This window comes from Bidens hawaiensis, unplaced genomic scaffold (genome assembly GCF_021521415.1).
Source record: "Bidens hawaiensis isolate Kalapana, Puna unplaced genomic scaffold, B.hawaiensis_p1.1 tig00029585_1, whole genome shotgun sequence".
NCBI classification, from domain to species: Eukaryota; Viridiplantae; Streptophyta; class Magnoliopsida; order Asterales; family Asteraceae; genus Bidens; species Bidens hawaiensis.
In genome coordinates, this window is record NW_027494891.1 from 50621 (window position 1) to 78551 (window position 27931).

Consider the following 27931-nt stretch of genomic DNA (forward strand, 5'->3'; position numbering starts at 1 on the left):
AGTCTTTGATGCCATATGTTGGAAGACGCACGTGTGGAAGAAAAAGCAACTTTGTGAACTGGTTGAACTTGAGGAAGACTGAAAGAGTAGAGCCCATCATTACTTGGACCCGTGAGGAGAGTAGTGCGTGTAAGCTTGTCCTTCACAGCAAAAAAAGTAGTGATTCAAAAAATACGTTATTATCATGACAGAATTTTTGAACCGAAAGGAGTTTACGTTTAATTTCAAGAACGTGAAGAATATTAGTAAGGGAAAAAGTTTTATTGGGTGAATAAAAACGTGTGGAACCGATATGAAGAATCGGTAATCCCTTACCATTACCAATGTGTAAATCATCCTCACCGTGATAAGGCTCGGCATAGTCAAAGCCATTTGTATCTGGTGCAACATGATTAGAGGAACCTGTGTCTGGAAGCCATGACGTGGATACCTGAGAGCGATAATCAACATAGTTGGCTGATGGCTGTTTATTTCTCATAGTAGGCAGGTCACGATTGGGGCACTCTGACGGTACATGACCAATGCCACATCTGTTACAAGTACCATAGACTGTATTTTGATTGAAGGCCCAAGTGAACTGGTTTCTGTTTCCTCCACCTTGGTTCCGATTGTTATAATTGCTTCGGTCACGACGACCGAATGAACCACTGTTGAAATTACCTGGTCTGCTGGTGTAAAAAGCTTGAGGCTGTTGAGGTTATGGTGGAGTGACAGGTTGAATTTGGAGACCAAGTTGACCTATGAGTTGTTGGAGCTGTTGGATAACTTGTGGTGAGAGGCTGTTACCAGGTGTGGGTAGAAAAGGCCTGAGCATTGGCAATAGAAAGACCATTTTTGGTAACAGCCGAGAAGGCTTGGGCCGGTGAGATAGCAGGTATTGACTGTTTGACCATGAAGTCATGGTCAGACAAGAGGCTATGAAGCTCGATGAATGCTGTAGGGAACTGGCGTCCAAGTATTGTTGTCTTTAGGGTTTTGTATTCTTCTCGAAGACCTGAAATAACTAGCATAACTAAATCCTTTTCCTTCATCGGCTCTCCAATATTTGCAAGGGCGTCGGCGTATTGTTGGGCTCGTGTCAGGTAAGCAGATGCGGTTTCATCACCTTTCATCTGTATCTTGAGTATTTGTGTTTTGAGAGTGTATTCTCGTGAGGAGGTATGAGGTGCATACGCACATTCAAGAGCAAGCCAGAGATCACGAGACGTGGTACCTTGCACATGTTGAAAAGCTGCCTCTGAAATTGTTGATATAATCAACATACGAACATGGGCATCGTTTGAGACCCATGTGGCAAAACTAGGGTTAGGCTGCGGTGGAGGGACTGCATCATCCTTACCAGATGCGGCTGCAGCAGGTTGTACGGTTGGTGAGGGGCAGGGTATGGTGCCATCAACGTAACTAAATAAATTATTGGTAACCAGAAAAGGCTGGATCATTTGTTTCCAGTATCCATAATTTGTAGGAGAGAGGGTGAAACCAAACTTGTGAGTATTGTGAGCATTCTTGTCGGTAGTGCTAAAGGCTGCAAGGAGGGCCATTGGTAGTTGAAGATAGATCGAAAAAGGTTAGGGATTGGCCGGCGGCTGCAGGGGTTTAGGGTTAGGGTTAGGGATCGGGAAAAAAAAATAAATAAATAAAAGGTTGGCTCTGATACCAAATTGAACTTATGAATTGTATTGTATATGATAATGACAAATTACATGTGTTTATATTGAATACATAAATACATCTAGCACCCTCTAATATAGACTAATAGATTAACTGTCTAATACGGTCTAATATCTATCAATCTGATAGATTTCATTAACATGACTCGGGCCGTTAATGGGCAAACTGGTCGAAGCTTTTAATTTTTAGTCAATGATCTTAAATTACCTTGCTATTTTCCCCAGATACATAATAAGAATAAAAATATATATTAAATTAATTATCAAAAGGTTAAGCAAACAAAATCTAAAATCAATAATAACAAACAAATTCAGCTTCAACTTCAGCTAAGTTTTCTGGCATAGACTTTAAAAATGCTAAATTATAGTTGTGAAGATGTTCACATTGATCTAACTAATTGTGAATGAATAGTAAAAGACATATTAAACCTGCATGGAATGCATCCCATAATGACCACAGCCCAAACCCCTAAAAACAATAGTGGCTGTATTTTTAGTCAGTGTTCTCAATATCATTATTAGTACAATTAAAAAGTCACATAACACTCACCTAGTTGCAGTTAAAGAGCATAAAAAACAGTATACAATAAAGCTATTAAGAACATATAATGTAACAAATATACAAGATTTGGAGCAGCCCAGCCAACAACACCCAAAATGGTCGACTTTTTAACGAATCATATAAGTCGAGTTAATATCCAAAATTGCGGTAACAAAAAGATGGAAAAACCAAAACAAAATAAACGGAAAAAAACCCGAAAATACCAAACCGAATTAGAAACCGACGGTTTGGTTTTAATTTATTATATTTCTTTGAGAAAACCGAAATATCTTTTTTGGTATGGTTTTGTGTTTTGTGATAAACTAATAAAACCAAACCAACCCGTATTAACAAAAAAAACCATAATAACTTTAAAAACCATGAAGCCCGTAACCACTAAAACAGAACCGACCCATGCATCTATCTAGAAACTTAGGAAATAGCTCCCTAACAGTAGTTTAGTTTTGTAGTATATATAATCTGAAATAGCATGTGTTTTTAATGCATGTTAATAGTAGATTAATTTCTTGTTTCTAATGCCTCTCAACTATTGGTTAAATATATCATTTGCTAATGTTTGTTTCCGATCCATATATAACACTTGTGAATTGGTGTTTGTTTTTTATGCATGATTAAAGAAGGTTAATTTTGATGCATGATTAAAGAAGGTTAATTTTATGTTCTAATGCATCTTAATAGTAGGTTAAATATACCATCATTAGTAGCCCGATTGGCAAAACCCAAAAAAAGCCAAATCGAACCTAAAAACCGAAACAGATTTGCCTTGAAAAATCAAAAATAAAATAAAATAAAACAAAATACAAGTATGTGTTTATGTTCCTCAAATCTTGTATATGTATCATCATATTAACTGAAATACACTTAGTGTTCTGAAACTGAGCTATCATATGCAATAATCCACTTTACACTTTTGCAGCCTTATTAAGCAATCCTCGTGTTAGCTTTAAAGGATAAATAAGCATCAGAATCAAAGATTTATGGCATGTTAAAAGGCTGATGTATTTAAACTTTTAGTTATTAATTAGTGTAAAGCAGTTAACCTGTGCAGGAGTCAAATCAAATGACGGGAGAGAATTGTCTTCGGTTCCTTGAGCATGAACACACAAAGGGCCTCTACCAAGCCATGCAGATGATAGTGCAACGCCATCAGCTGTAATTAAAGAGATATAATGCGTAAATGAGTTTCTAACTTTTTAAAATTGTACATATTTGAAATATGAGATGGATAAAAAGGTACATATAGCACATTTGATGTACAGAATATCATATGATTCCTCAAAGAATAGCCAACGATATGGAGAAAAAGAACGCAAGATGGGTTAAGGCTATATCACAAAAATCGAAAGTTACCGATAACAATAGTGCAATTCCTAGAGCATCCGAATCTTTAAACATCACAAATGCAGTCTTCTTTCTTCTAGAATCACTAAATCAAATGACATTGAATTCTTCTTTAATTCCCAGCTTCCACAATCTATCCGTTCACCTGCAAAAAATGTGGTTTAGTTGGACAACTATTATGATTGCCATTATGGAGCATACTTTAAAACAAATAACTGCAAAATCCTAGGAAAAAAAACTAACAAAACCTGAAAGACATTTGTAACATGAACCCGTCACTTTAACTATTGCACCACATTATGGCATTATTCAAACCCAGAAGGTAACTGTTTCTTGATGCAGTTGATCTACAATTTAAAATGAAGACAATAATATCATTGGATAGGCTCAATTGCAGTAAAAGCTAACAAACAATACGAATGATATAACTTACAGATCTTAACACACCTACAACTCATTAACTGCATATTTAATGATAAAATTGAAATTATCAAAGCAAGTTCATCATAAAAATACACTACTGACTTTAATAAAGCAAGTCCATCATTAAAAAACACTCTTGCTTTTATTGGTGCTGGTAGCATGAGTATAACCATAAGAATTTATTATTAAAGCTTGAGAATCTAATTTAACAACACCATATCCAACTGCTTCAGCAGTTTGCTCACGCTCCTCAGGAGTCCACTTAGCAGCCATACCTAATAAAATAAAATAAAAATAAATGAAGTACTCAACCCATCTTATTTATGATTTATTCTAATAATAGGCCAAAATATGGTTATACCTTGCTCCACAAGAGTTTCTTTACAATGAACTTTAGCTTCATCAAGCAAATCAACCAACTTAACTACTTTAATATTACGAGTTCTTCCCATTTTCAAGCTGGCACAAAAAAAACCATTTTGCTAGAATGTGCTTCGAGAATATGATAGACGACGTGCTGCCCTAAAATATGCAAAAAATAAAACAAATCAAATAAAATTAGCACCTCAGCACCAACAATCATTTATTTTTCAAATAATAATAAAAAAATACTATAATTTTCAAATCCATTTTAAAATAATCAATTTTGAAAACAACTATTGTATTAAATATGACCTACTTTATTTCTTCAGCTTTAATAGCTCTATCAAGTATACCACCCGATGTACCACTGCATGACCAAAATATATTAAAAAAAGTTCATATATTATAAATTGATTGATACGATTTAATATGTAAAAGGAAAACCACCAGTGTGATACAGACATGATGGGGCGTATAGGCTTGTATTCTCCTTTTGAAAAATTAGTGACTCATCAAAATATGTTTTTCATAACAGGATGCCAAGCTATATTTTCATTCAACCTAAAGTTTCAAAAGTCAGCAACATAATAATAATAATAATAATAATAATAATAATAATAATAATAATAATAAAAGATAATTGTGTTTAAAGTATATTGGCTAGGTAGCTTGTATCCTTTCCATGATTCCATCAACGCTTCCACTATTTTGGCTGAAATATATGTTACATAACGGTATACACCATTAGACTACCCACATTAACAACCTAAACTTATGGTTAATTACAAGGTGGATGAAAACAGGTTCACTTTTTTCAATTAGCCTGAGTTAACTTAAGATATAGAGTACAGCAAAACAATAGGACAGTTACAATGTAACAATCTAAAGGACGATACATTCAAATATATAAGATCAAGTAGCATATTAGGCTTTAACAAACGTATCCTGATGACATTTGGAGTATAACAAAAAATAGGCAGTTAATCAATCAATCGATATTGAAATTGAAATTGGTGAAGAGATATCTAGATGAGTGATTACCACTTGTATTTCATTCAATCGATAGCAAAGTTCTGGTGCAACAATGGAGAAACTACACTCAATTGATTAAAAAGCAGTTACGTTTCATCCGCTTTTATCTCCCTCAAACAGAGGTTTTACTTTACTCGATACCTCCTGACGATCAGGTTCATCACCACCGCCTGATGCCGTTCAATTCCATTCCACCATGGCCTCCCACGCACTGGTTCACACCCGAACCCTATATCGATCCCGTGAAATCCCCAATTTGATTTCCTCAAAGACAAACAGCCAATTAATTTCTCTCTTCCTATATCGTTTACTCTGATATCATATTCTTTAATAATTTTTTCGTCAAATTAATATTTCTGACCCACGTATGTGGAGAAAATGTACAGAATTATCCGTGACAACTTGAAAAATAAGAGTTGGGTTCATTCCTCAAGTTGAACTATTATTATCTTCATAACTAGAGGTAGAAAATGGGTGGGTCCATAGGTTCGGTAATAGGTGGTTGGCTATCACACATTTTGTCTTTTTTAAAACATTTTATGAATAGTTAGTATTGAGAATGATTACAAGAGATATACTTCTACAACAATAACTTAATTTCTTGAATAAAGGTGATACATGCAAAACATATATTTTGGGTGACTTTTGAGCTATGCAGTCAATAATGGTGGGATAGTAGTGGGATAGCGGTTAGCAGGCCTTTGCAAAATAGCGGTGCCAATAGCGGTCCAGAATAGCAGAACCGCTAATAGCGATGCTATTGGCCGCTATTTAACCTATTTTTTATTCCTAGATAGCAGTCATAGCACCGATTTTCAAGGTTGATATATTTAAGCTAAATTAAGAAAAGACCAAAATAGTTCAAACTTCAAATTTGATTTTTTATTTATTTATAACCAGTTTTTTTATTCAAACCCTAGAAAAGTCATGCTCTTGCTCTTTCGTCTACCAACAATTCCTTGGTTGATGTGGACTCGTAGGAAAATTTCATTGCTTATAACTCAATCATGTTCCAGTTATTGATACTTTTATATTTTTTACTTTTGATATTATATATATATAGGGTATGGTTATTTTGAAAACTCTATTAAGTTGTAAAAACTCTAAAAACCATATCTTATCCATTGATCAACTTAATCAAAGGCTATGATTAAATAAACAAAAAGTCACTTTATAATTGATATATTTATTGCGGTATTGTACTGTAAGGGTAAATGTGTAAAAGAGTTTCTTGAAAACCAAAACTCTGGATGCAACATGTCTCATCAAACATAAACCACAAACTCAAAATAGAGAGAGAAAAAGCAAAATCAATAACTTGAATATCAAGTAGGTAATTTTACTGGAACCAAATTCCTTCATTTTCATCATTTTTATTTATGTAATTTTATTTAAAACTCTTTTTCGTCATAACATGTTTGGAATGGACTTTTCAAATAAAGATTAAAATATTATCCTGAAGATTTACATTTTATATTAGTTATATTTATTAGTTAATGAAGATGGGTTGTTAATGAAGTTATATGCAACAAATAAGAAAAATCTTTGGTTAAGAAAAAACTAATATGTTTCAAGAGCTATATTAAAAAAGTGCATCATAAAACAACTTTCTATTTTTGTTTTATTTTTAAATAAGTTTATATATTTTTAAATGTGTAACATGTTTTTAAATAAGTTTGTATTATCTTTTTTTAATATATTTTAATATATTTTTAAATACATATATGAGTTTATATATTTTCAAATATGTAACAAATATTTAAATAAGCTCACATATTTTTAAATAAGTTTAATTTACATATTTTAATAAAAATTAAATATTTTACACATTTTTAAAAAGAAGTTTACATTTTTTTTAATATTTAACACATTTTTTAAACAAAGGTTTACATAATTTTTAATGAGATTACATATATTAAAATAAATTTACATTCTTTTAAATGATTTTACATACATTAAAATAAATTTGCATACTTTTGAATGAGTTTACATATAATAAATTAAGTTTACATATTTTAACAAATGTAAAATAAAGGTTACAAAATATTATTTTATTATTATAATGTTATATAAATTTACATTTGTAAAATAAATGTTACAAAATGTTACTTTTATAAATTACAAACAATATTATAGAAATGTAGATTTGTAAAATAAATATTACAAAATATTACTTTTGTAAAATTACAATATTATATTAATTTGTACTTGTAAAATAAAGGTTACAATATTATAAAGATAATTTAACATATTTTTCAGTATGTAAAATATGTCATTTGCTTGTTAATTAAAATCTTTACAAAGTTTTAAATTAAGATTACATATTTTTTAATATGTTTATATATTTTGAAATAATTTAACATTTTTTTAGTATGAAACATGTGTATTTTTAATGTGCTCACATATTGTTTTTTACTTGAAAAAATTGTTAAAAATAATCTTTACATATCTTATTGTTTGTAACACAATAAAAGATAAAACGTTTTTAGACTCTTTATATTTTTTTAAATATATATGGTTTCAGTTAACAAAAATTTAGGTAAGTTTACATATTTTCAATAAAAGGTCAATTTTTTTAAAAATCTTTAACAATTTTTTTAATTATGTTTACATACCTTTTTTAATATGTAGACATATTTTCAGTTTGCAGCAATTATTTTTAATTTTAAAATATGATAATTTATTCCTCCTTATACATATATATACACAAAACCCTTGGGTTGAAAATGGGTTTTGAACAAACCCTCGAAATAATTAATTTACCCTTTTAAAGTAATTACAAATTGCCATCATATGATTAGGAAGAAAGAGAAAAAAACATGTGTGAAATTACATTAAAGCCCTTCCTGATTTATTCATTAAATGATTGAATTGGTTGATGTGGTACAATGTGAACCACAAATTGGGTTTTTAGAGTTTTTATAACTCATAAGGGTTTTATATATATATATATATATAGGTAAGGATTCTGAGAAAACTCAGGATTCTGAGAAAACTTTTAGCCAATTAAGAATTTTGAGAACCATTTTGAACCACTAAAAATAACCTTTAATAAAATATTTAAAAAATTATAAAATAAAAAATAACAATTTTAAAAAAGTAAAAAACCAAAATTCTTATATTTCATAAAAAAAATTCGTATTATACATATACACATGTGTATAATTTCATTTAATCTCTAGTTACGTAATGTACACATATGTACATTATCATTTACCTTAAATTATATATATGTGTATTAAAAAAACATATGTATACATATTAAACATATACGTATAATTTTAGCTAAACCGAGAAATTTTTTTATAGAAACCGGGATGAAAAATAAGATTTTTGGTTTTTTACTTTTTTTATTTTTTGTGTTTTTTCTGTTTTATGATTGTTTTTTATTTTTGGGATTTTTGTAGTCCAGAATGGTTCTCATAGTTCTCAATTCCCAAAAAGTTCTCAAATATCCTGATCACACGCACACACACACACATATATAGATAGATAGATAGATAGATAGATAGATATGATGCATGATATTAAAATTGCCGCTTTCTCACCGATATCCCACCGCGATAACTTATATCTCAAATAGCGGCCCTTGACCGCTAACCGCTTTTTTACCGCATTAACTGCTTAGCTTTTGAGTTTTGAACTTTCAACTTATTGGACCCGTTTAGAGTAGCAAGCAGGTTGAATTTAGGGGTGTGCAAGTACTGGTTTTGGAAGCCATAGAAGTCTTGAACAGGGTATCAAATGGTAAGCTTAAGCTGGAATCTCTATATGACGTACATCAATTTTTTATGCATTTAATTTAATATGTTTAGTTACAGTTATATGTGGGAAGAACGGAAGGAGAGGAATAATGATCTGTCAGAAGATATTCCATCATAGTTTAAGGATTTGCAGTTCATTCGTCACCAGGTATTTAATTTACATAGTAAAAAACCTTGGAGTTTGTTTTTTTACCTTGTACTTTTGGTTTTATTCAGGCCAGGATCGATCGCCATCTCCGCCCTCCCTCAAAACCGGCAATGTTTCCGTTAGATATCTGTGGGCTATTTATAGCCCTTTGCTTTATGGAATAACACATCAGGTTTCTATCTTTACTTCGTGCAACACTTTGCTTTTCATATCAACATATAAAGAATTCGATTAAGGTGTGTGTTTTGAAACCGGGCCTAAACCAACAGGTAGCGTTTGTAGAGTTATAAGATATTGGCATTTGTGTGCTTACTGAATTTTAGAAATTGCATTAAAGTAGGGGAGAAAATCTGATGATAATTTGTATTTATATGTTTTAGTGAGAGCAGATATTAAAGATAGATTCTCAGGCACAGTGGAGTCATTTGCTAGACTAACTGGATTGCATGATGATTGTTAAAGACACAAAATCTCAGAACACACAACACAATCTAAAAAATTTGTGAGTTACTTTAGTTAAATAAGAAAAGAATTTCATTTATGCATAAAATTACATATTTATTTGTGCATTCAGTATGGTGACTCAGATAGAACCCGCATCACACGAACAAGAAGTACTTCAAAACGAGCAGTAATATCAAGCAGCAGACCAAGCTCGTCTGATGAGCCGAGTGAGAGTCAGTCAAACTGTCTCAGTTCAGGCAGTAGTCACATATCAACTGCTCAAAGGCTCTCCACTCGACACCCAGGTTCGAGGCCAGGTTATCTTTCACACGGGCGGCCCTCATCAAGAGGTGGTCGTGATGATGCTTAGGAAGCTTTGAACAATTAACTATTGGCAAGAGGAAGTATAAAATTGGTTTTTGCTGTGGGACCCATCTGACTCATTTACAATAAAATTTATCCTTGATCTTGTGGCCCTGAAGGATGAGTGTATCTCATTTCAAGCTTGATGTTAATATAGTCTTTAAAAATGTATGTGTTGAAAAATCATTGAAACTGGATTTCGTTGCTTATTTTCTTGTGTTTATGTCTGATCAACCGTACAAATCGTACAATTATGTTAGTTCGCTTGTATTTTATGGATTATTTGAAAATATGGGTATACTTTTTTTATAAAGTAAATTTAATTACATTGATTTATGGTAACCAACCCGAGACCAAAGTTCCATAACACTGGACCGAAAACCTGTGCTGACTTCAATTTGTGTCGGTGTGTTAGGATAAGTGGCCAACCATTTAAAAAAATATTTCAAATCATCTTTCTCACCTTAAGAAAGAACTCATTCAAACTAACCTAAAAGAAGTTTTTTAAAAAAGGTCGTCAATAAAATTTCTTTCAAGAGACTTTAATTGACCAGAATTTGTTTTAGTGGAATGATCCCAACATATACTTATTTTGGTTATCTCATCCAAACCTTCCTTTTGCCCATTCACCGATTCACGTTACTGAATTAATGTATTCATTATATTCCCGTGTTAATATTCCCGTCCACCGGACGGCTAAAGTATTAGTTCCTTATCAAACGGTTAATATTCAATCTTAATTCTTATCAAACGGTTAATATTTAATTTTGGGTGTCCTTATCAGACGGTTAATATTCAATCTTGGATTTACATCGGACGGCCAGGATTGAAACTCACTATATGATAACCTATTAGTATAATTTTATACTTTTACCGTCAACCTATATAATTTAATAATACACATCAAATAAATTCAAAGGAAGGAATGTGAAATATAGGATACGTGTTTGTATGAAATCGGTTGGCCGACATCGTTTTGTAAGTAATTGTGGTTTCAGATGTTGACGCGGTTAAAGGAAAACACTGTTTGCTTGACTTTTAAGGATGTGATTCGCTTTTCCTTTTGTCGTCTTTATTCCAACATTCCACTAAACTAAGCAAAATCAGTTTACACTAATATACCAACCCAATTACGATGGAAAGACGGATAAATCTACAAGTTACGTCGCAATTCTTTTAATTTGAACGGTAAAATTGATTGTAGCGAATTTAAAGTTGTGGTTAATCATACAAATGTCGCTGAGTTACTATGCACGAAATTAAAGCCGATCTTTATACAAAAATTCTTTTTAAATGGAAAAACTGATTGTAGTGAATTTAAAGTTGTGGTTAATTATACAGCGTCGCTGAGTTACTTTGTACGAACTTATAAGCGGATCTTTATACAATATATCTTGTAATTAAGTGCATGGACTTTAAAGCTTTGTGCAAATTATTAACCATTCAAACCAACAAGTTTAGTTAAATAAACGTGAACTTGAATTACATTTCTCCCCTTTTAAGCTTGTCAAATAGTGCCTTAATAAGCGCGTCACGTTTTTTAGATCTTGCTTCTTCTTTCATCATTCGCTGCTCTTCGCGCTCTCTCCACCTTCGTTCTAGTATTATTCTTTCGTTCTCAAGGGACTCCATCTTTTGTTTCCACTCCATCTCCTTCATTCTCCTCTCTTCTTCTTTTTCTTCAAATGCTTTCATCCATTGCATCTCTATTTGCATTTGTTGCTTCGTGAATTCATCTAGTATCTCTTCCAAGTTACAAGAAGTGCTACTACCACTAGGATTGTTTGCAATGCTACTCTTTATAGACTTCTTTTTCTTGGTTTTGCCACCATTCAACTTTTCTGGATTACTATCTTCATTGTCATTTTCATCGTCATCATCTGAAGACAACTGCGTTGTTCTCTTTTTAGATCTGCTCACTTGTCCCTCTGCTTCCATCCATAGCATATTTTGCATTCGAGCTTCAAAAATCGCTTGCAAATCATTGAAGAACGGAAATTGTAGCCTCATAGCATCATCTTCCATCGTTTCACATCCCTAAAATTTTCATTCCAAGAAAGCAACCTTAGTTTCTACAATTACATATCATAAACACATATAGTCACTAGATGATTATGAAAACGAAAACTAGCTAGCTAGACGTACCGTATACATCAAATGACTTGAAGAAGGAAAACTCTAACTGCTTATTCTTTAAAAAAAAATCTGTTGCTAATTGAAGTATAATAACAAAAGGAATAGATATAGTCATTAAGAAATCTCCTATATATCCAACTAGGGGTGAACAACTTAACTGCCATAACCGTTAAACCAAACCATAATCGACATAACCGAACCGATTTTAACCGATAACCGACATAACCAGTGAGTTGGTTAATGAATTTTTTAAAACCGCCAGATGCGGGTTGGTTTTAGTTAAAAATAATTACAGGACCACCATAACCGAACCGACCCATTTATTTAACCAACAATATGTTTAGGATTAACTTCCACCAAACATATTGTTGGATTATATCATTTTAAAGTTTTTGGTTCAACGTGTGTTATCAAATTAAGTTGAATTTGATTGTTCGATTATATAATATCATTCTTTTTTTAAATATTTGTTATTAATATTAGGGATTATATACTTTGTAAGATTATGTCATGTCGTATTTTGTAATAATTGATACCAAACTTTTAGGCTAATTACATTGTTTTGGTTACAGTTAACCGACCCATAACCGACTTACCATAACCTACAAAACCGATTAACCAAAACCGCCATAACGGATCGGTTATGATTATGGTTATCCATTACTTAACTGATATATTGGTTATGATTGTGGGTTTGGCTCAAAACCGCCCCAAACCGACCCATACACACCACTAACAGATAAAACTCCACAAACTTAATCAACAAAAATTACTATCTAGATCAGTCAAACTATTTGGAAAGTTATTATGAACAAACATTTGCTAACTGAAGTATGATAACATGTATGAATATATTGTGGTTGTATTCAAATTAATTTTATAATATGACAGTTCATATATATATCAGATATTTTGATATTTTTTAAATTAAATATTATTGTACTACTACCATGTATAAAATTGATTGTTAACTAGATAAAACACATAGCTTAAAAATTACAGACAGCTTTTATATAGAGGTAAGAATTCAATTTTGCCTTTTAACTTGCATTTATGTGATTTTGGTGATGATAATTTAAACAGTAGTAGCATGAGAAACTTATTAAATAATATAAGTACAAAAAATACGATGACCAATTATATTAATCAATTAACGAAAAATGTAAAATAAGGGAGATCAATGTTCTCTAAGATATGAGTACAAAAAAATAGTTAGCTAGATATATACCAATAGCCATAGTCTTCTTATCATAAAACCCCAAAAGAAAAAAATGTGAGTTCAAGAGGCAATAATATGTGGCATCATAAAATATGGGAAACACAGGAACTTACATATATATATATATATATCTAGATTCTAAAACAAGATATCTAAGCTATTAAATAATCAAGATTAAAACACATATAAAAGCAACAAAAATACACACCAGTATTGGATATAAAAGAAGATCTTGACACTATAGTTTAACTACAAATCTAGTAGTATGTGGTTTCATCGGTAAATTTGAATAAGTGTTGTTGTTTGCAAAGAGAAATAGTGTTAAAATCACACACAACACACACACGTACTCTAGGGGTTTAAAGAAGATTTCCGGAAGAATTTATTTCCATAAAAATTCAAAACTAATTAGATCATTTGGAAGAGCAAATCAACCATTATTGTAAAAAATAGTTCGCATTAAAATATACAAGACGCAAAATACATACTCCGTATCCGACACTTAGCCGGTCTCAGCAAACAATGGCTTCATAACTATTTTTTAGAAACACGAGTGTACGTTACTGGGTTAGTGTTTGAATGAATTTTTACGATTCATAACATAAATATATCTTTAAAAAGTTTTACTTGTTCTGTTAACAATAAAATCAAAAGAAATGAAAAAAGAAAAAGGCACCAAATGAGTAAAACGAGAATGTCCCACCCCAAAATTTATTTAGGGTTTGAAAGAAGGTAAGAGTTCACGTGGGTTAACTGGACCGGCCAGTCCGGTTCTGAAAAGTCTGTCTAGGGTTTCAAAGAGACTTGTTTAAGTCAAAAGGAAGCTACCAAACTCTTTCCCTGATTATAACCACTTTTCATATTAAATCCAAATATGTAACACAGAAACACAAAGTATATACACAAACCTTATAACGTGTTACAAGATTCTTCCATTTGGCTTTGCACTGCTCCGCACTGCGATTATACCCGCTATCCATCATCTTTCTCGCTATCACTTCCCATAGGAGCTTATTACGCTTCGTCTCCATAAAATTCTGATCCATTCCAGCGCGTATCATCAAGAAATCACGTGTTTCTTGGACACTCCATTGAAGAATCCGATCGCTGGCGATGTTTGGATCCAAACTACCGACAATATGGTGAAGGTGTCCATGCTCCATATGTGTATAAAAATCTATGGATAGTTTGAATGGAATTTGTTGGTTATCATGAGAGGAAAAGATAGGATGCGGAAGAGACACAAGGCTTTATATGATAGATTTTGCCGTGTGTGTGTGAATTCAAGGTGTGAAAATGGTTAAATGGACAGATACGAATAATATTTCTTCATCAGGTGGCAAAATGAATGCAAGTTTGATTTTGTAGTTTGGTTGCGTTTTAAAAAAGGAAAACTATTAAAACGAAAGGTGCTCAGATGCATTGTTTATATATTCATAAAATTCATAAAATTGCCATTTTGACCACTTATCATTCAAGACTAACCCCCTTCTTTATCTAAAATATCAAAAATGGTCATTCAAAAACCGTATCGAAGTGTTAGTTATGACACCCCTACCGTTTTATCACCCAATAAAGGGATGTAATGTAAGCAAAATGGTTGATCCAACGGTTTAAAAAAAAAAAAGAATCCGACTACTTTTTAAAAATACGAGAAAATTAATTACATTAATATAACCTCCATTATTATCCCCGAGACCAAATCTCTGACCAATTAAATAAATATAACCACTTCGTTTCTCTAAAATTATTATTGTTATTCTCCACTTTGTAAATGGAAGAATAAAACTGGTAGGATTTTCTTTAAAAAAAAAGTCTGATTTTTATAAAAATGGGTTGACTGATTATTTTTCCGTGTACATGGCCCGTGATTTTAGTGGCTAACCAAAGCAATCGGCGGACATTAAAAAAACCGTCGGATTGTACTCAAATCCAGGCAGTAAGAGGGTTTAGAAGTGACCAGCTTAAAATAACAAGGATTAATCTTGAAAAGTCGTTGGTCAAGATGGTCTTGAAAGTTATATATTACATTAAATTAAAGTATATATTACATTAAATTAAAGTTATATATAGTGGAAGAAAGCAAATAAGTTCTGATTTTGTTTGTCTTCCCTCACATCCTTTTACGCGGAGTCGTTGATATTTCTCTCTGTGTAAGTTAATCTTTCAGTTTAAAAAAGACTACTTTTTTCTTCTTTTCAATTTCAAAAATACAATATTTCTGACCAAAATCAGGATTATAATATCCTACTAATTAAAAATAATATAAACCTTGAGTAATAATATCGATATATTTTGTTGAAGAGTAGAAAAAGGTGTTAAAAGTTTATTTTAGAAAAAATTATCGTTTACGTCAGTGTGGTTTCAAGACGGAGGCATAATGAGTTCCTAAAAAATTTGAACTGATTGAGTCCCTGTGGTTTTAGAAATGAACAATTTGAGTCCCTGTAGTTAACTGAAAATGTGAAATTACTAGTTTACTCTTTTTTATGATCCGTATGAGTCATTATGGTTAAGTGATTGCTCAGCTTTAGTCCGTCTTTAAAAATTCCCTCCATAATTAAAAAATTAACCACCAAACTATAACCTATCAATTGGTGTTGTTGGTTAGCGGAATTCACCACCAACACTCGGATCTTAGTTTGTAAAAATAAAATAGAGAAGTGGGTGAATGGTGGAGAGAAACTTTATTTTCAAGGGTGTTGTAAATTGAGTTGTGTTGTGGAGAAATGGGTAAAGTGGCCCTTTTATAGGGTCCCAATTTCTCCAAAGTTTACATAATAACCGTACAAAATAAACGTACCGAGTATGTAATACATCGACTAAAAGCAAACTAGAACGACATACACAATCCTAATAACAATATAGAATATTGGCCCTACAATCTCCCTTTAAGATTGAGTATGCCGAGGAACCTTCGTCAAGTTCTTTTCTTCGTCTTTATTTCTTGAAACTTAGTATTTGTCTTGAACTAGGATTTTGAACCAAATTGAATTTTCAACCAATCCTTATTTTCCGGTCTTGTAGACTTGAATTTCAATATTATTTTCTCAGAAGGATCAGCAACAGTAAATTTTAGAAACATCAGATGCTGGAGGCTCGACATCTAATTTTCTTTTGTTGACTTTCTTGTGCCGACTGGTTTCTTTCCTTCGTCTTCAAATACAGCCAGTTCTTTTTTTTAAGTTCAACCACCAACTTTCACGTTCTCGTTTTTTTAAGCGCTTCAGCATCTGCAACTCCAAGCAGACTTGAGTTATGATTGAAGGAATTAGAAAGGAAATGTAATGAAGTTAAAATGGTAGGTATGTTAGAGGGCACCGGGCCCTAATAATAACCGAGGTATGTAGGGCACTGGACCCTTATAATATCCAAGGTAAGTAGGGACTGGACTCTGAGGAGATCCAAGGTATGAAGGACACCAGATCCTTATAAATTCCGAGGTATTTAGGGCACTGGACCCTTATAATATCCAAGGTAAGTGAGGACCGGATCTTTATAGTATCCGAGGTATGTGATTAATAAAAGTATGAATGTAGGAATGTATGAATGTATGTATGTATGATTGATTAATACATGAATAGGTAGGTATTAATACGCATCTTCGGACGCGTATTAGCAAGTAAGTGAATGCAATGTATGTTAATTAACTAGAACTCACTCAGCGTAGCTGACTTTTAGTATGCACAAAGGCAAGTAGAATGAGGCAAGTTGCTTGATGAGGACACGTGACAATAAGAGGGAGATTGACATTGCTATGAAGAAGACACCGTGTCATTTATATTTTATGTTTAAGACTTATGTTATGTTATTTTTAAGACAAGATGTTTATGATATGTATGAATGAATGACTTTTAAATTCCGCGAAATGTTTTAATTAACTCTGATTTTACGAATTATGTGAATGAGTAAATCCAACCAGCGAGAAAGTAGGGCACCTGGGTCGGGAGCCTTACAGGGAGTTTCGCTTCGCATGGAAGTTTCGCTTCGCGTGGAAGGTCGCTTCGCATAGAAGTTCGCTTCCCATGGAAGTTTCGCTTCGCATGGCTTGTGCGATGCGAATTTTTTCCCCTTCTTCGTTTTTTTACCATTTTAAAGCCATTTTCCTCCGTGACTCTTTCTTAAGGCCCGATTCTACCCTTTTTATGGGTTTTGGGTTGCACCAACTTTGTATACCCGTGTTTTTCATAGTCCGGATATCACCTTTTTGTCCTATAACACACCCGTGAGGTTAAAACTCACAAAGTTTATGTTTTTCTTACATCTTACAACCCGATCTATCATTATATCGGTTTGCATGTCGTATCCAACCTTAAAACTTAACCTTTTGCCGAAGCTTACCTTTTTGGTCTCGGTTCGGGTTCGAATCTAGGCTAACCCGAGGATCTAGACATGTTCTTGGTTGTTTGATGGTGTCGAACACGAGATTTACCCCTTCCTTTTGCTCGGAATCGGATGTGCGCACTAGAGAGGGAGAGAAAGAGAGTGAGAGAGAGAGAGAGTGTGTGTGTGTGTGTGTGGTGTGTGTGTGTGTGTTTGTGTGCTTGGAAAGGAAAGAAAAGAAATGGGGGAGTGGTTGGGTATATATAGGGGTTTCATGGGCCCCATTCTCAAGCCCAATTCTAATCACAGTCCAAACACTACTACTCGACTAAATTAACGACACACATGAAATAATAAATTTTCTTTTATTTATTAATCTCAAAATACGGATGCTACATATCAATAATATTTACCAAAGAGTTTACTAAATTATTTTTGTGAGAAAGATCACGACATGGAATCATAATTACATCATAAACATACAAACAAATGTACTTGCGGACATACATACTTACGTATTTACAAACTATGATTGTTGTACGCACAACTGATTTCTTGAAACTCGTGAAACTCACCAACTATTTGTAGTTGACCCGTTTTAATATGTTTTTCAGGTATACCGGACTTGGACTAGAAAGTCAATGTGCTATGTGTTTGACTTGTGATCAATGTTGGGTGAATTGATGCAAGTTTACTAGTAGGAAGTAAAGCCGCTTAACGGACTGAATTTAGTTTGTATCACCTAGTTGTAAACAAAGTTTGATCGATGCAAAATATTATAAAATAGTTTGTATCGTTCTTTATAAACAATGTGGTTGATACCAAAGGTGTCTGTTACATTCCCGTTTAACGCTTTCGCAATTTGCTAGTCGGGGTGTGACACCTTTTCTCTGATGAATTTGCTAGCAGTGTACCATTCCCGCGACTGTGAAGAAAGTAGCTTCTTGTTTAACTCAAAATCAGAGATTTGAAGGTCTGTAGTCCTGATTTCATTCACAATAGCAATAAATCTTTGAAGCACTGACTTCAACCTTTCTCCTTCTTTGAACTTGAACCTGTCTAGTTGTTGCTTAAGCCTATCTTTCTTATTCTAAGTTTCACATTGCCTTCAAGCATTTCAACCACAGCATCATACATAGCCTTAGCATTAGTATGATGATTCACACTTGTTAAAATCTCCCACGACAATCCTAGTTTCAGCATGGAGAGAGCCTTATCATCTCTCTTCTTCATCTGTCTCTCCAACACCAGATTAGCATTTGCAGTCTCAGTGGGAACGTATGGACCATTCTTGATCAAAGCCCACAGTTCCGTGTCATTATAGTTAACAGCGGCCTCAAACAACACTTTCAATTTTATATAGTTTTCTTGCCCTAGCACTCTAGCAGTCTTGTGATCTTGTTGGTTGATATCTCTTGATCATCCATAGCTTCAACCTTCCTAGATCTTAAAGCAAGAACCTTTTTCAAGGAAGAACCATTTTCAATCACAGACTTCCAACACTGTCGTCTTCAAAGAGCGTATAAAGCTCTGATACCACTTGTCTGGACCGGGATCTCGTGTTACACTAATAATAGTCGACAAGAACACACACACAAGATCTAGATATGAAGACCCTCTGATTATACCGGCGGAATCAGTATTATCAGGGTGTTGGATTAAGTATTTGATTATATAAGCAAACACTCACAATAAACTCAAAGATACCAATATATTATAATGAATCGATCAAGAACAATGGAAAAGTTTATAGGATTTGCATGGAATGCCTAGGGTTTCGATATTCAATGACGGCTGTACTAGGTTACTTAAGTGAGGTATTATTCTCTCATTAATCGTTTATGCAACCGTACCTATTATGTAAACCTAGTATTCTATTTATATACCCACAGACATTCCTTCTAGAAACCCTAATTATTACATAATGATTGAAAAATAAACACAAGTGTAAAACAGACCTTCGAGTATGATATATCCTTGTCGAGCAGACCTTGTAATACAGAGTATGCTCGAAACATGTCTTCAATCTTCTTGACGTATTCCAACTTTGCTCAAATAAGTCCTGTGAGCAAACATATTCTTCTTGACCTCTTCAATCTTTCCTAAGGATTTATTGAGAACAAATCCAGCATACTCGTGTACTGAAATTTGCTCAAGATTGAACCATTTTCGAAGCTTTACTTAGAACATATTGAGATCATCCTTTATTGTAAAAATGCTCGTACAACTTGGTTTAAGCTAGATAGATCAAGTGTTTGCTCGGATAGCAAACTGTGCTTGATGAAGAACATCCTTGCTCGACGAAGTGTAGCTTGCTCGAAGATTTCAACACTTAGAAGAATTCCAGAAGATAATCTTACAAGCGTAAGATATCATGCTCGAGGTAGTAAACTTCATGCTCGAAGGTCTAAGCTTGCTCGAGTTCCATACTTAGCCATTTTCCAAGGAGGTTGAGAAGATTCCAATCTTTCTTAGCAATTTTCGGACCCAACAAATCCTTCTAACCTCCAATCTTGCCACAGGTGCAAACACTTCTTCAAAGTATATGTCTTCTTCTTGTAAGCATCCAAGTGCCACAAGTCTTGCTTTATTCTTCACCACTATGCCTCTTCTCTCTTGTTTCTGAACACCTATTTGGTTCCTATTGCATATTTTCCTCTAAACTTATTAACTAGCTCCTAGATTGTAAATCTCTAAACTGTGCCAATTCCTCTTGCATAGCTTCCACCCAGCTGTTGTCTTTCAAAGCTTGGTCAATGTTCTTTGGTTCAACTTGGGATAGAAAGCAAGAAAATAGACAAATATTTGCAGTTTCAAATCCAATCTTGGTAACTCTTTCATGGAAGTCACCATTGATGTTCTCAAGATGATGATTTCTTTTTATTGAAGTGGTCATAATGACTGAACTTATAATAATTTTAGGATTCAAATTGGAAGCATTGAGACCGGGTTCTTTAGTTTGTTGATCTTCAATGGTAGACATGGAAGGAATAGTATTTGTTGTTTCAACATTGTTGAATAAGGATTCAAACATATTGGCATTTTCTTCTTCAGATTCAGGTACATCTTGGAATGGAACTCCAATGGTTACAACAGGATATGACTCTAAATTGTCAGCATTTTTGACAGCATCTTTAAGATCATGTAGTTTTCTTCTTCTGAAAATTGAATTCATTTCCTTCATAACAACTTTGGACCACAATTTGTCCAACTCTAATTTCATTTCAGTTGTTTCTTCAGGAACACTTGTTTGGTAAGCACTTGCATCAATGTCCTCAGGGTATATTTTGAAAGATTTGATGAGCTTCTCAAGGTCAAACAACCAGCTTGGACCATCAACTGAGTTAAAATGGTTCTCATTTAATACTATGTGAGCATATTCAATCGCACTTAGATGATCTTTCACATAAACTCTAAACTTTAAATGTGATGAATATCCAATAAAGAAACATTCAAGAGACTTAGCCTGAAATTTTTTCAAATAGTCCTTAATGTTTAATAAAGAACACTTATAGCCAAAAGGCTTAAGGAACTTTTTCAAATAGTTCTTGATGTTTAAATCTCAAAGGTAGTTTTGTTGTGACTTTTGTTGAGGAGCACCATCTTTTGAACATAACATGTTGTGTTTATTGCCTCAGCCCAAAAAGAGACAGGTAAGTATGCATCAGCAAGCATGGTCCTTGCAGCTTCAATTAATGTCCTGTTTCTTCTCTCTGCAACACCATTTTGCTCTGGAGTTCTAGGAGCACTGAATTATTGAAGTATCCCTTTTTCAAGACAAAATTCAAACATCACCCCATTTTTGTACTATGTGCCGTTATCACTTCTTATTAGCTTAACTCTTTTGTCTGACTGATTTTCAATTCTTGTCCACACCCCTTGATTAGCTCAGCAGTCTCATCTTTAGTAGCAAGAAAATAAACCCATGTGAACCAAGAATAATCATAAATAATCACTAGACAAAATCATTTCTTGCCAATGCTTGGAACACTCACAGGATCAAAGAGATCCATATGCAGCATTTCAAGCACTTGTTTAATAGAATTCACCAACTTTGTCTTGTGAGATGATTTTTGTTGTTTGCCCTTCATGCATGAGGAACACTTGTCATCTAATTGAACTCCCTTGTAGGTAAACCAGTAACATGTTCACCCTTGACAAGTTTATTCATGTTCTTTAGATTAACATAACAATTTCCTATGCCACAGTTTGGTTTCATTTTCAGAAGCTTTTGAAACAAAACATGTTCCTCCCCTTGACATAGCTTCTCTCATTCTAAGCTTATAAAGGTTCCCATTTCTAGGAGCCATCAACATTATCATGTCAGAAGGAATAACAAATTCTAGTTTCAAGATGAAGCAGTATGAGTCATCAAATCCCACTTTGTAACCTTTAAAACAAACTTATGATATACTCAGTAGGTTGTACTGAAGTTCTTCAACATGTAACACATTTTCAAATTACACCTTTCCATTTGTCAGAATTCCCTTGCCTACAATTTTTCCTCCATTCTCATCCCTTCCAAAGGCAGCAGGGCCTTCAAATTTTTCTTCTTAATTGATCAATGACCTCTTATCATATATCATGTGCCTGGAACATCCACTGTCCATGTACCAAATGCCATTTATGTCTATGGACTGTTCCTGCATAATAAAGAGAAAACATGGTCAGATTTGAAGAGAAGCACAAGCCAAAGAGGCTTGTATTTCCTTAGTTACAATAGCAACAGATTCATTTAGGTCAGGATCTTAATAGACAACTTCACCAGACTCTTCACTTTCATAACCACTCTCTTCACAACTGTCTTTGCATAAGACGATGCTCAAACATTCTTGAATAGCTGGCTCAGTCCTGTTCAAAAGAATTTTTGGAGTTTCATCTTTTAAATTCCACAAGAAACCTCTTGGTTCATAGCCATTCTTCAATAGAAAATTTTCATCTCCATTCAACTTACAAGCTGGTTTCCTTTTGAAACTTTTCACAATTGATTTCCCTTTCAAATCAGATGAGACAGATTCTTCAGATTCTTTCCCATTTGAGGTTCCAGATTCTTGAGATTTGAAAGAAAAATTCTTGATTAAACTCTTCCCCTTCACTTTCTTCTCTTTATTATCATTTGATTCTTCAAATTGCATTCCCTTTTCAAGATAAACAACATATCTCTTCTTGTAGTAACCCAAGTCTTGACCAAACTTTTTGGAATTAGGAATATCAAATGGTTCAGACATGATCTTATCTCTGCATGTATCAGTATGATGTCCATAGACATCACATATTCTGCACCATACCTTACCATACATATTATGATCTACAATGGAGTTTACTTTCTTGTATCTTTTTCTTGGTCTTGGTACCTTTACTCCAATTGTCTTTTAACGGGTAAAACGCCTATCAAAGTCTATAGAAATTGGTTAAAAATATAAATCTTTTCATCACTTTGTGAGTTAGTTCCTTTGATGAAAATTTTCTTTTGCAATTTTTGATTATTCCCACTTTGTTCACTTCTCTTTGAAGGACTTGATCTTCTCCTAGGAACATACTCAATATCTCCAAGATCAAACAACTCATGATTTGAGTATACTGGATAGCTGGGATGAAAGTCATTGATTTTCTTCGATGTGACTTCGGCTTTCTTGTTTCTTGTGTTTAATGTAGATGACTTTTCTTTCTTGACAATGAGCTTTTGTGATGGTTTGTATTTCCCATTACTTCTTGCATACTAATCCAAACTTGGTATTTTCTTGGTAAATCTTGAGGATCACCAAAAATATCAAACACCTCGTGATTTTTCCTCCGCAGTTCATAGTGTTTCTTCAACTTTGGAGTGATTACTGGTAATTCTCTTCTTATCTTCGATGAAACCTTCTTTTCTGATCTTTCCACGCTTTTCTTAGAACTTTTACAACTATAACAGCTTGCAGTGCTCTTGATAGAGTCACATGTTTCACTGTTCTTTTTACTCAAATCATTCTCACTTGGATTCACTGATTTTGAATCATTGGATTAAGTTTCAGTCAGCACATATTCACCTTCACCATTCACTACAACATTCTCATGGTTCTCAATGAAATCCTTCTTGTCATTGAATACATTTTTAATTGACTCAGAAATCTTCTCTTTCTTTTTTTATCAACCTTTAGAGAATAGTTATCATTGAAAGGTGGTGGAAAAACCTTATATTTGTCTTCAGGTTTAATCTTCTCCAACTTTCCACATATATTGCGGCAGCATCAAGATTTTTCAGAAAATCAACTTCAACTTGAGGTTGTGTGCTCTTCAGCTTCTCATCAACAAACATCTTCTTTAAACCTTCAATTTCTACATTGAATTTGGACTGAGTTCTGTAACTCTACATACAATCCTTTTCAAGACTTTTGATTTGAGCTTCATAGGTTCTTTCACTTGATACATAGACAATTATCATAATGTCTTTCTTGCTATTCTCATTTTGCCACATTCCTACTTCTTTCTTTAATTCATCAATCATAAGTAATAAATCAGAAGTGGAATGTTCAGAAAGTACATTGGAAGATGAAGCTTCTTCATTGTTCTTGATTTGTGCCATATATGCAGCATTTGCCTTCTCAATATCTTCAACATGGTTACTCCAGTCAAAGTTACTATCCTAAGGTTCTTGTGCATCTGCCACATTCTCTTGATTCCTTGGTTGATTGTTGACACCCTGTTGAACTTGATTGTTTCTATTTTGTTGTTGGTTTGTAGGAACTTTATTTGGGTGCTGGTTTCTTTGTGGTTGTTGTTGGGGAATGATTTGTTGGTTTTGAGGTTATGGAAAGTTGTTTTGATACTGTCTTTGATGAGGTATGGGTTCTGGTTTTAAGGTTGGTTTTTTTGCTGATAGAGTTGTTGGTTTTTATTCTGATTCTGGTAAAATTGATTCTGATTAACTAGATTTTGGAATTATCTTGGGAGATTGCATTCTCTTGCAAAATGTCCAGGTTGTTGACAGTTTTAGCATATGGCTTTAGACTTATCAAAACCAATTCTGTCATTAGGACCAGAAAAGGTTGATTTTCCTGTTCTATTATAAGCCTTTTGCTTCTAAGTACCAACATGGCTGCCTGCCATTTAAGGTCCACGTCTTCAAGATCATCTGCATTAATTTGTTCAAGATCTTATTGGACTACATTGGTGTGAATCAGATTTTTAGCCACAGAGGCATTGTAGGATTCAATAAACATGGAGAACAAAGCTTGATATTCATTTCTTTGTGAAGCATTGATAGGCACATATGGAGCTTGTCCACTTTCAACAGAGGATGTATCTCCATCTTCTATCACTTGAACATTAAACCTGGCTTGAGTAGACTAACTAAAAGTAGGTGCGGGTGCCATTGGATAGGATACACTCTTGGAGACTCAACATTGAATTCACCGGGTTCTTTAATAATACGGATCTGCTGTTGTGGTCTTGTTGACAAATTACTCATAGAAGCAATCAATGAATTGGCAACTGGGAAGCTTGGTTTATCTTCCTTAATCATATGATTTTCAATCATTTCATGCCCAGCTGCTTGTAGGAATAAGATAACAGCATCTAACTTTAAACTGGGAAAGTTAGCCTTCTCTTTGATGAACTTGGCAGCAGTGTACCATCACCTAATAGTGATGATAATAGCTTCTTGTTTAAATCATTATCTGTGATTGGCAGATCTGTTGCCTTTATCTCATTCACAATTGTGACAAATCTTTGAAGAACATACTTTAATCTCTCTCCTTTTTAGAATTTAAACATGTCTAGTTGTTGCTTTAGCCTATCTTTCTTGATTTCTTTTAGCTCTGTGTTGCCTTCAAACATGTCAATTACAGCATCATATAGGTGTTTTGCAAATGTATGATGTTGAACGCTAGTCAAGATTTCCCATGATAATCTCAATTTCAACATTGACAGGGCCTTGTCATCCTTCTTCTTCATCTGTCTATCCAAAGTTTGATTGGTAATAGCACTAGCGGGAAGATAGGGACCATCTTTAATGGATAACCACAGATCCGGATCATTATAGTTAACAAAAACTTCAAATAGAACTTTCCACTTGATGTAATTGTCTTGTCCTAACAATCTTGGAATCATGTTAGTTGAAACTTCTTGGTCATATTTTTGAGAAATTTGTTAAGAGACTAAGTAAATAATTTTTTTTGTGATTTTTTATTTTGAAATTTTAAAAACAGAAATTCAACTTAAAAATTATTGAAAAACTTGTAGATCTAAAAGAAGTTTTCAGATATCAATAATAACAAACTAGATTTTGACAAGATCTAAACCAAATATTAATCAAATAAGTGTAGATCTAGGAATAAAATACTTTTAAACCTCTTAAAAATGTATATCTGAAGCAAAAATGAAGAAAATAGAGCTGGTGGCAACACTCTTCAATAGAACAGTGGTTTGCTGATGTAATCGTCTTCAATCTTAAAAGAAAACATTCACCTCAAATCTGACAGATCTTCAAATAATAACACCTTTCAGTAACAAATTAGTCATCAACGAGCTCACTCAGCTCTGATACCACTTGTTAGGACCGGATTTTGTGACACAAGTAAGATTATATCACACCCTAACTCAGGGCCTGGGTGTGGTGTCCCGTTGGTTGGTATCCAGTTTTGAAAATATATCAGAGTTGTGGGTTATTAGCGGAAGTCTTTTAAAATATAATATTCATTTATAAAATGTCGGGTCAGAATACCCGTTTGATATTTCAATTAACTGTATTTTGAAAATATAATTTATTAATAATATTCTAAATAAAATATCTGAGCCATCAGATCACCTCTAATAACTATGTATCCAATCTTCTATCAGTCTTGCCTGTCAGTTCTATTCTTTACAGTTTCCCTGAAATGTGGGGAAAAAAATACGTCAGCACACAGCCGGTGAATGCCACTGACTCAATAATACCAGTGTGTAAACAATAATAATACCTTTGTGACAATACTCATTAGGCACCCAACTCAATTGGGTTACAATTACCATAAGTACATGTAAAATTAATCATATACATAATATCATTTCTCTGATCAGTCTCGTAGACTACCAGAGGCATGTTTGATGATATGCATGGTCTCGGGGAACTCCGAGTCACCATGTATGTATGGATCCAGACACATGTATACTCTTAATTTGAGTATGCCCATTTCTCATTATTGTAACGCAAAGTTTTAAGGATTCGTAAATCCTATGTAAACAGTTCAGACTCTAAAAGAGTTGAAAAAGGTTGGGGCGTATTCACCTTTTATGATTGTAATCAGTTTCTGACACTGATTCCTGTATATTGATCAATTTCTGCTACTGACCCCTGTCTTTAAATCAGTTTCTGTTACTGATTCCTGTTTCTGTTTTCAGCTTTTTGATTGATTGATTGATTGTTATCTCGGACCTATAGTACGAGAATAACATTTATATAACTATCTAGATCAACGTCTAGCTTCAGACCCCGTAGTCTGTTTTGTATAGCTGTAACCTTGACAAAAATCATTTGTTTGTACAAAATATGTGGACCTTTAGTCCCTTTGTTTATTTATTAAATTATATATCAGGTTTCTTCTTCAGGAAGAAACATTTATACCAGGTTTCTTCTTCAAGAAGAAACATTACTTTAACTATAACCTGTGTGAATGAATAGTATGTTTTTTAATCATTAAGAAATACTATTTTTAACTATTCTCTTTGTATATAAATGATTACGTTTCTTACTATTGAAAAAACAACAATTAACGTAACATTTGCTTATGAAAAGCTATATTATACTTAACAGTGATCAAGGTTCTGGCTATACCCCCGACTATGGTCTAAGCTATTATTATAATAATAAAATAATAATTTAATCAGAACCCCTACCTCGTACGGGTATTTGGAGTTAGTTAGCTAAGACTGATCGAACGGCACTGCTACTCTATGTCGCGTACTGCAGCTTAACCGTCAGGGCTTCGGAGCTTGGCACATTTCACGAGACCGGCACCTAAACCGAGTGTGTGTAAAAAATGTGTTGGAGGTGTGTGATGGAATGTGCCATACCCCTCCCTTTTGTAGCTGAAATTGGGTACCATCGCGTAGCGTGATGGTCCCTTCTCTTAGGGTATCGCGTAGCGCGACGCCGCAATTGTTGCGATGCTGCCACGTATTGAC

General features: G+C 33.5%; 2 protein-coding genes across 2 annotated transcripts; both read right to left on the reverse strand.

The window, feature by feature from the left end:
- Positions 1–782: 782 nt before the first annotated feature.
- LOC143579026 (uncharacterized) lies at positions 783–1541 on the reverse strand. The gene has a single exon (XM_077062440.1). It carries the CDS (start codon positions 1539–1541, stop codon positions 783–785), a length of 759 nt encoding a protein of 252 aa, XP_076918555.1.
- Positions 1542–11592: 10051 nt separating this feature from the next.
- LOC143579029 (trihelix transcription factor GT-3a-like) lies at positions 11593–14628 on the reverse strand. The gene is made up of 2 exons (XM_077062443.1): positions 14374–14628; positions 11593–12147 (listed from the first exon to the last, which is right to left on the reverse strand). The coding sequence occupies exons 1-2, from the start codon at positions 14626–14628 to the stop codon at positions 11593–11595; spliced, it is 810 nt and encodes a 269-aa protein (XP_076918558.1).
- Between the last annotated feature and the right edge of the window lie 13303 nt (positions 14629–27931).

What these genes read in the sequence shown, in the direction of transcription:
- LOC143579026 (XM_077062440.1), bottom strand. Translation starts at nt 1,541, where the DNA reads ATGGCCCTCCTTGCAGCCTTTAGCACTACCGACAAGAATGCTCACAAT.
- LOC143579029 (XM_077062443.1), bottom strand. Translation starts at nt 14,628, where the DNA reads ATGGAGCATGGACACCTTCACCATATTGTCGGTAGTTTGGATCCAAAC. An exon ending in ATCTTGTAACACGTTATAAG is followed by an intron (nt 12,148 to 14,373) that starts GTTTGTGTATAT and finishes TGAAAATTTTAG; the next exon opens with GGATGTGAAACGATGGAAGA.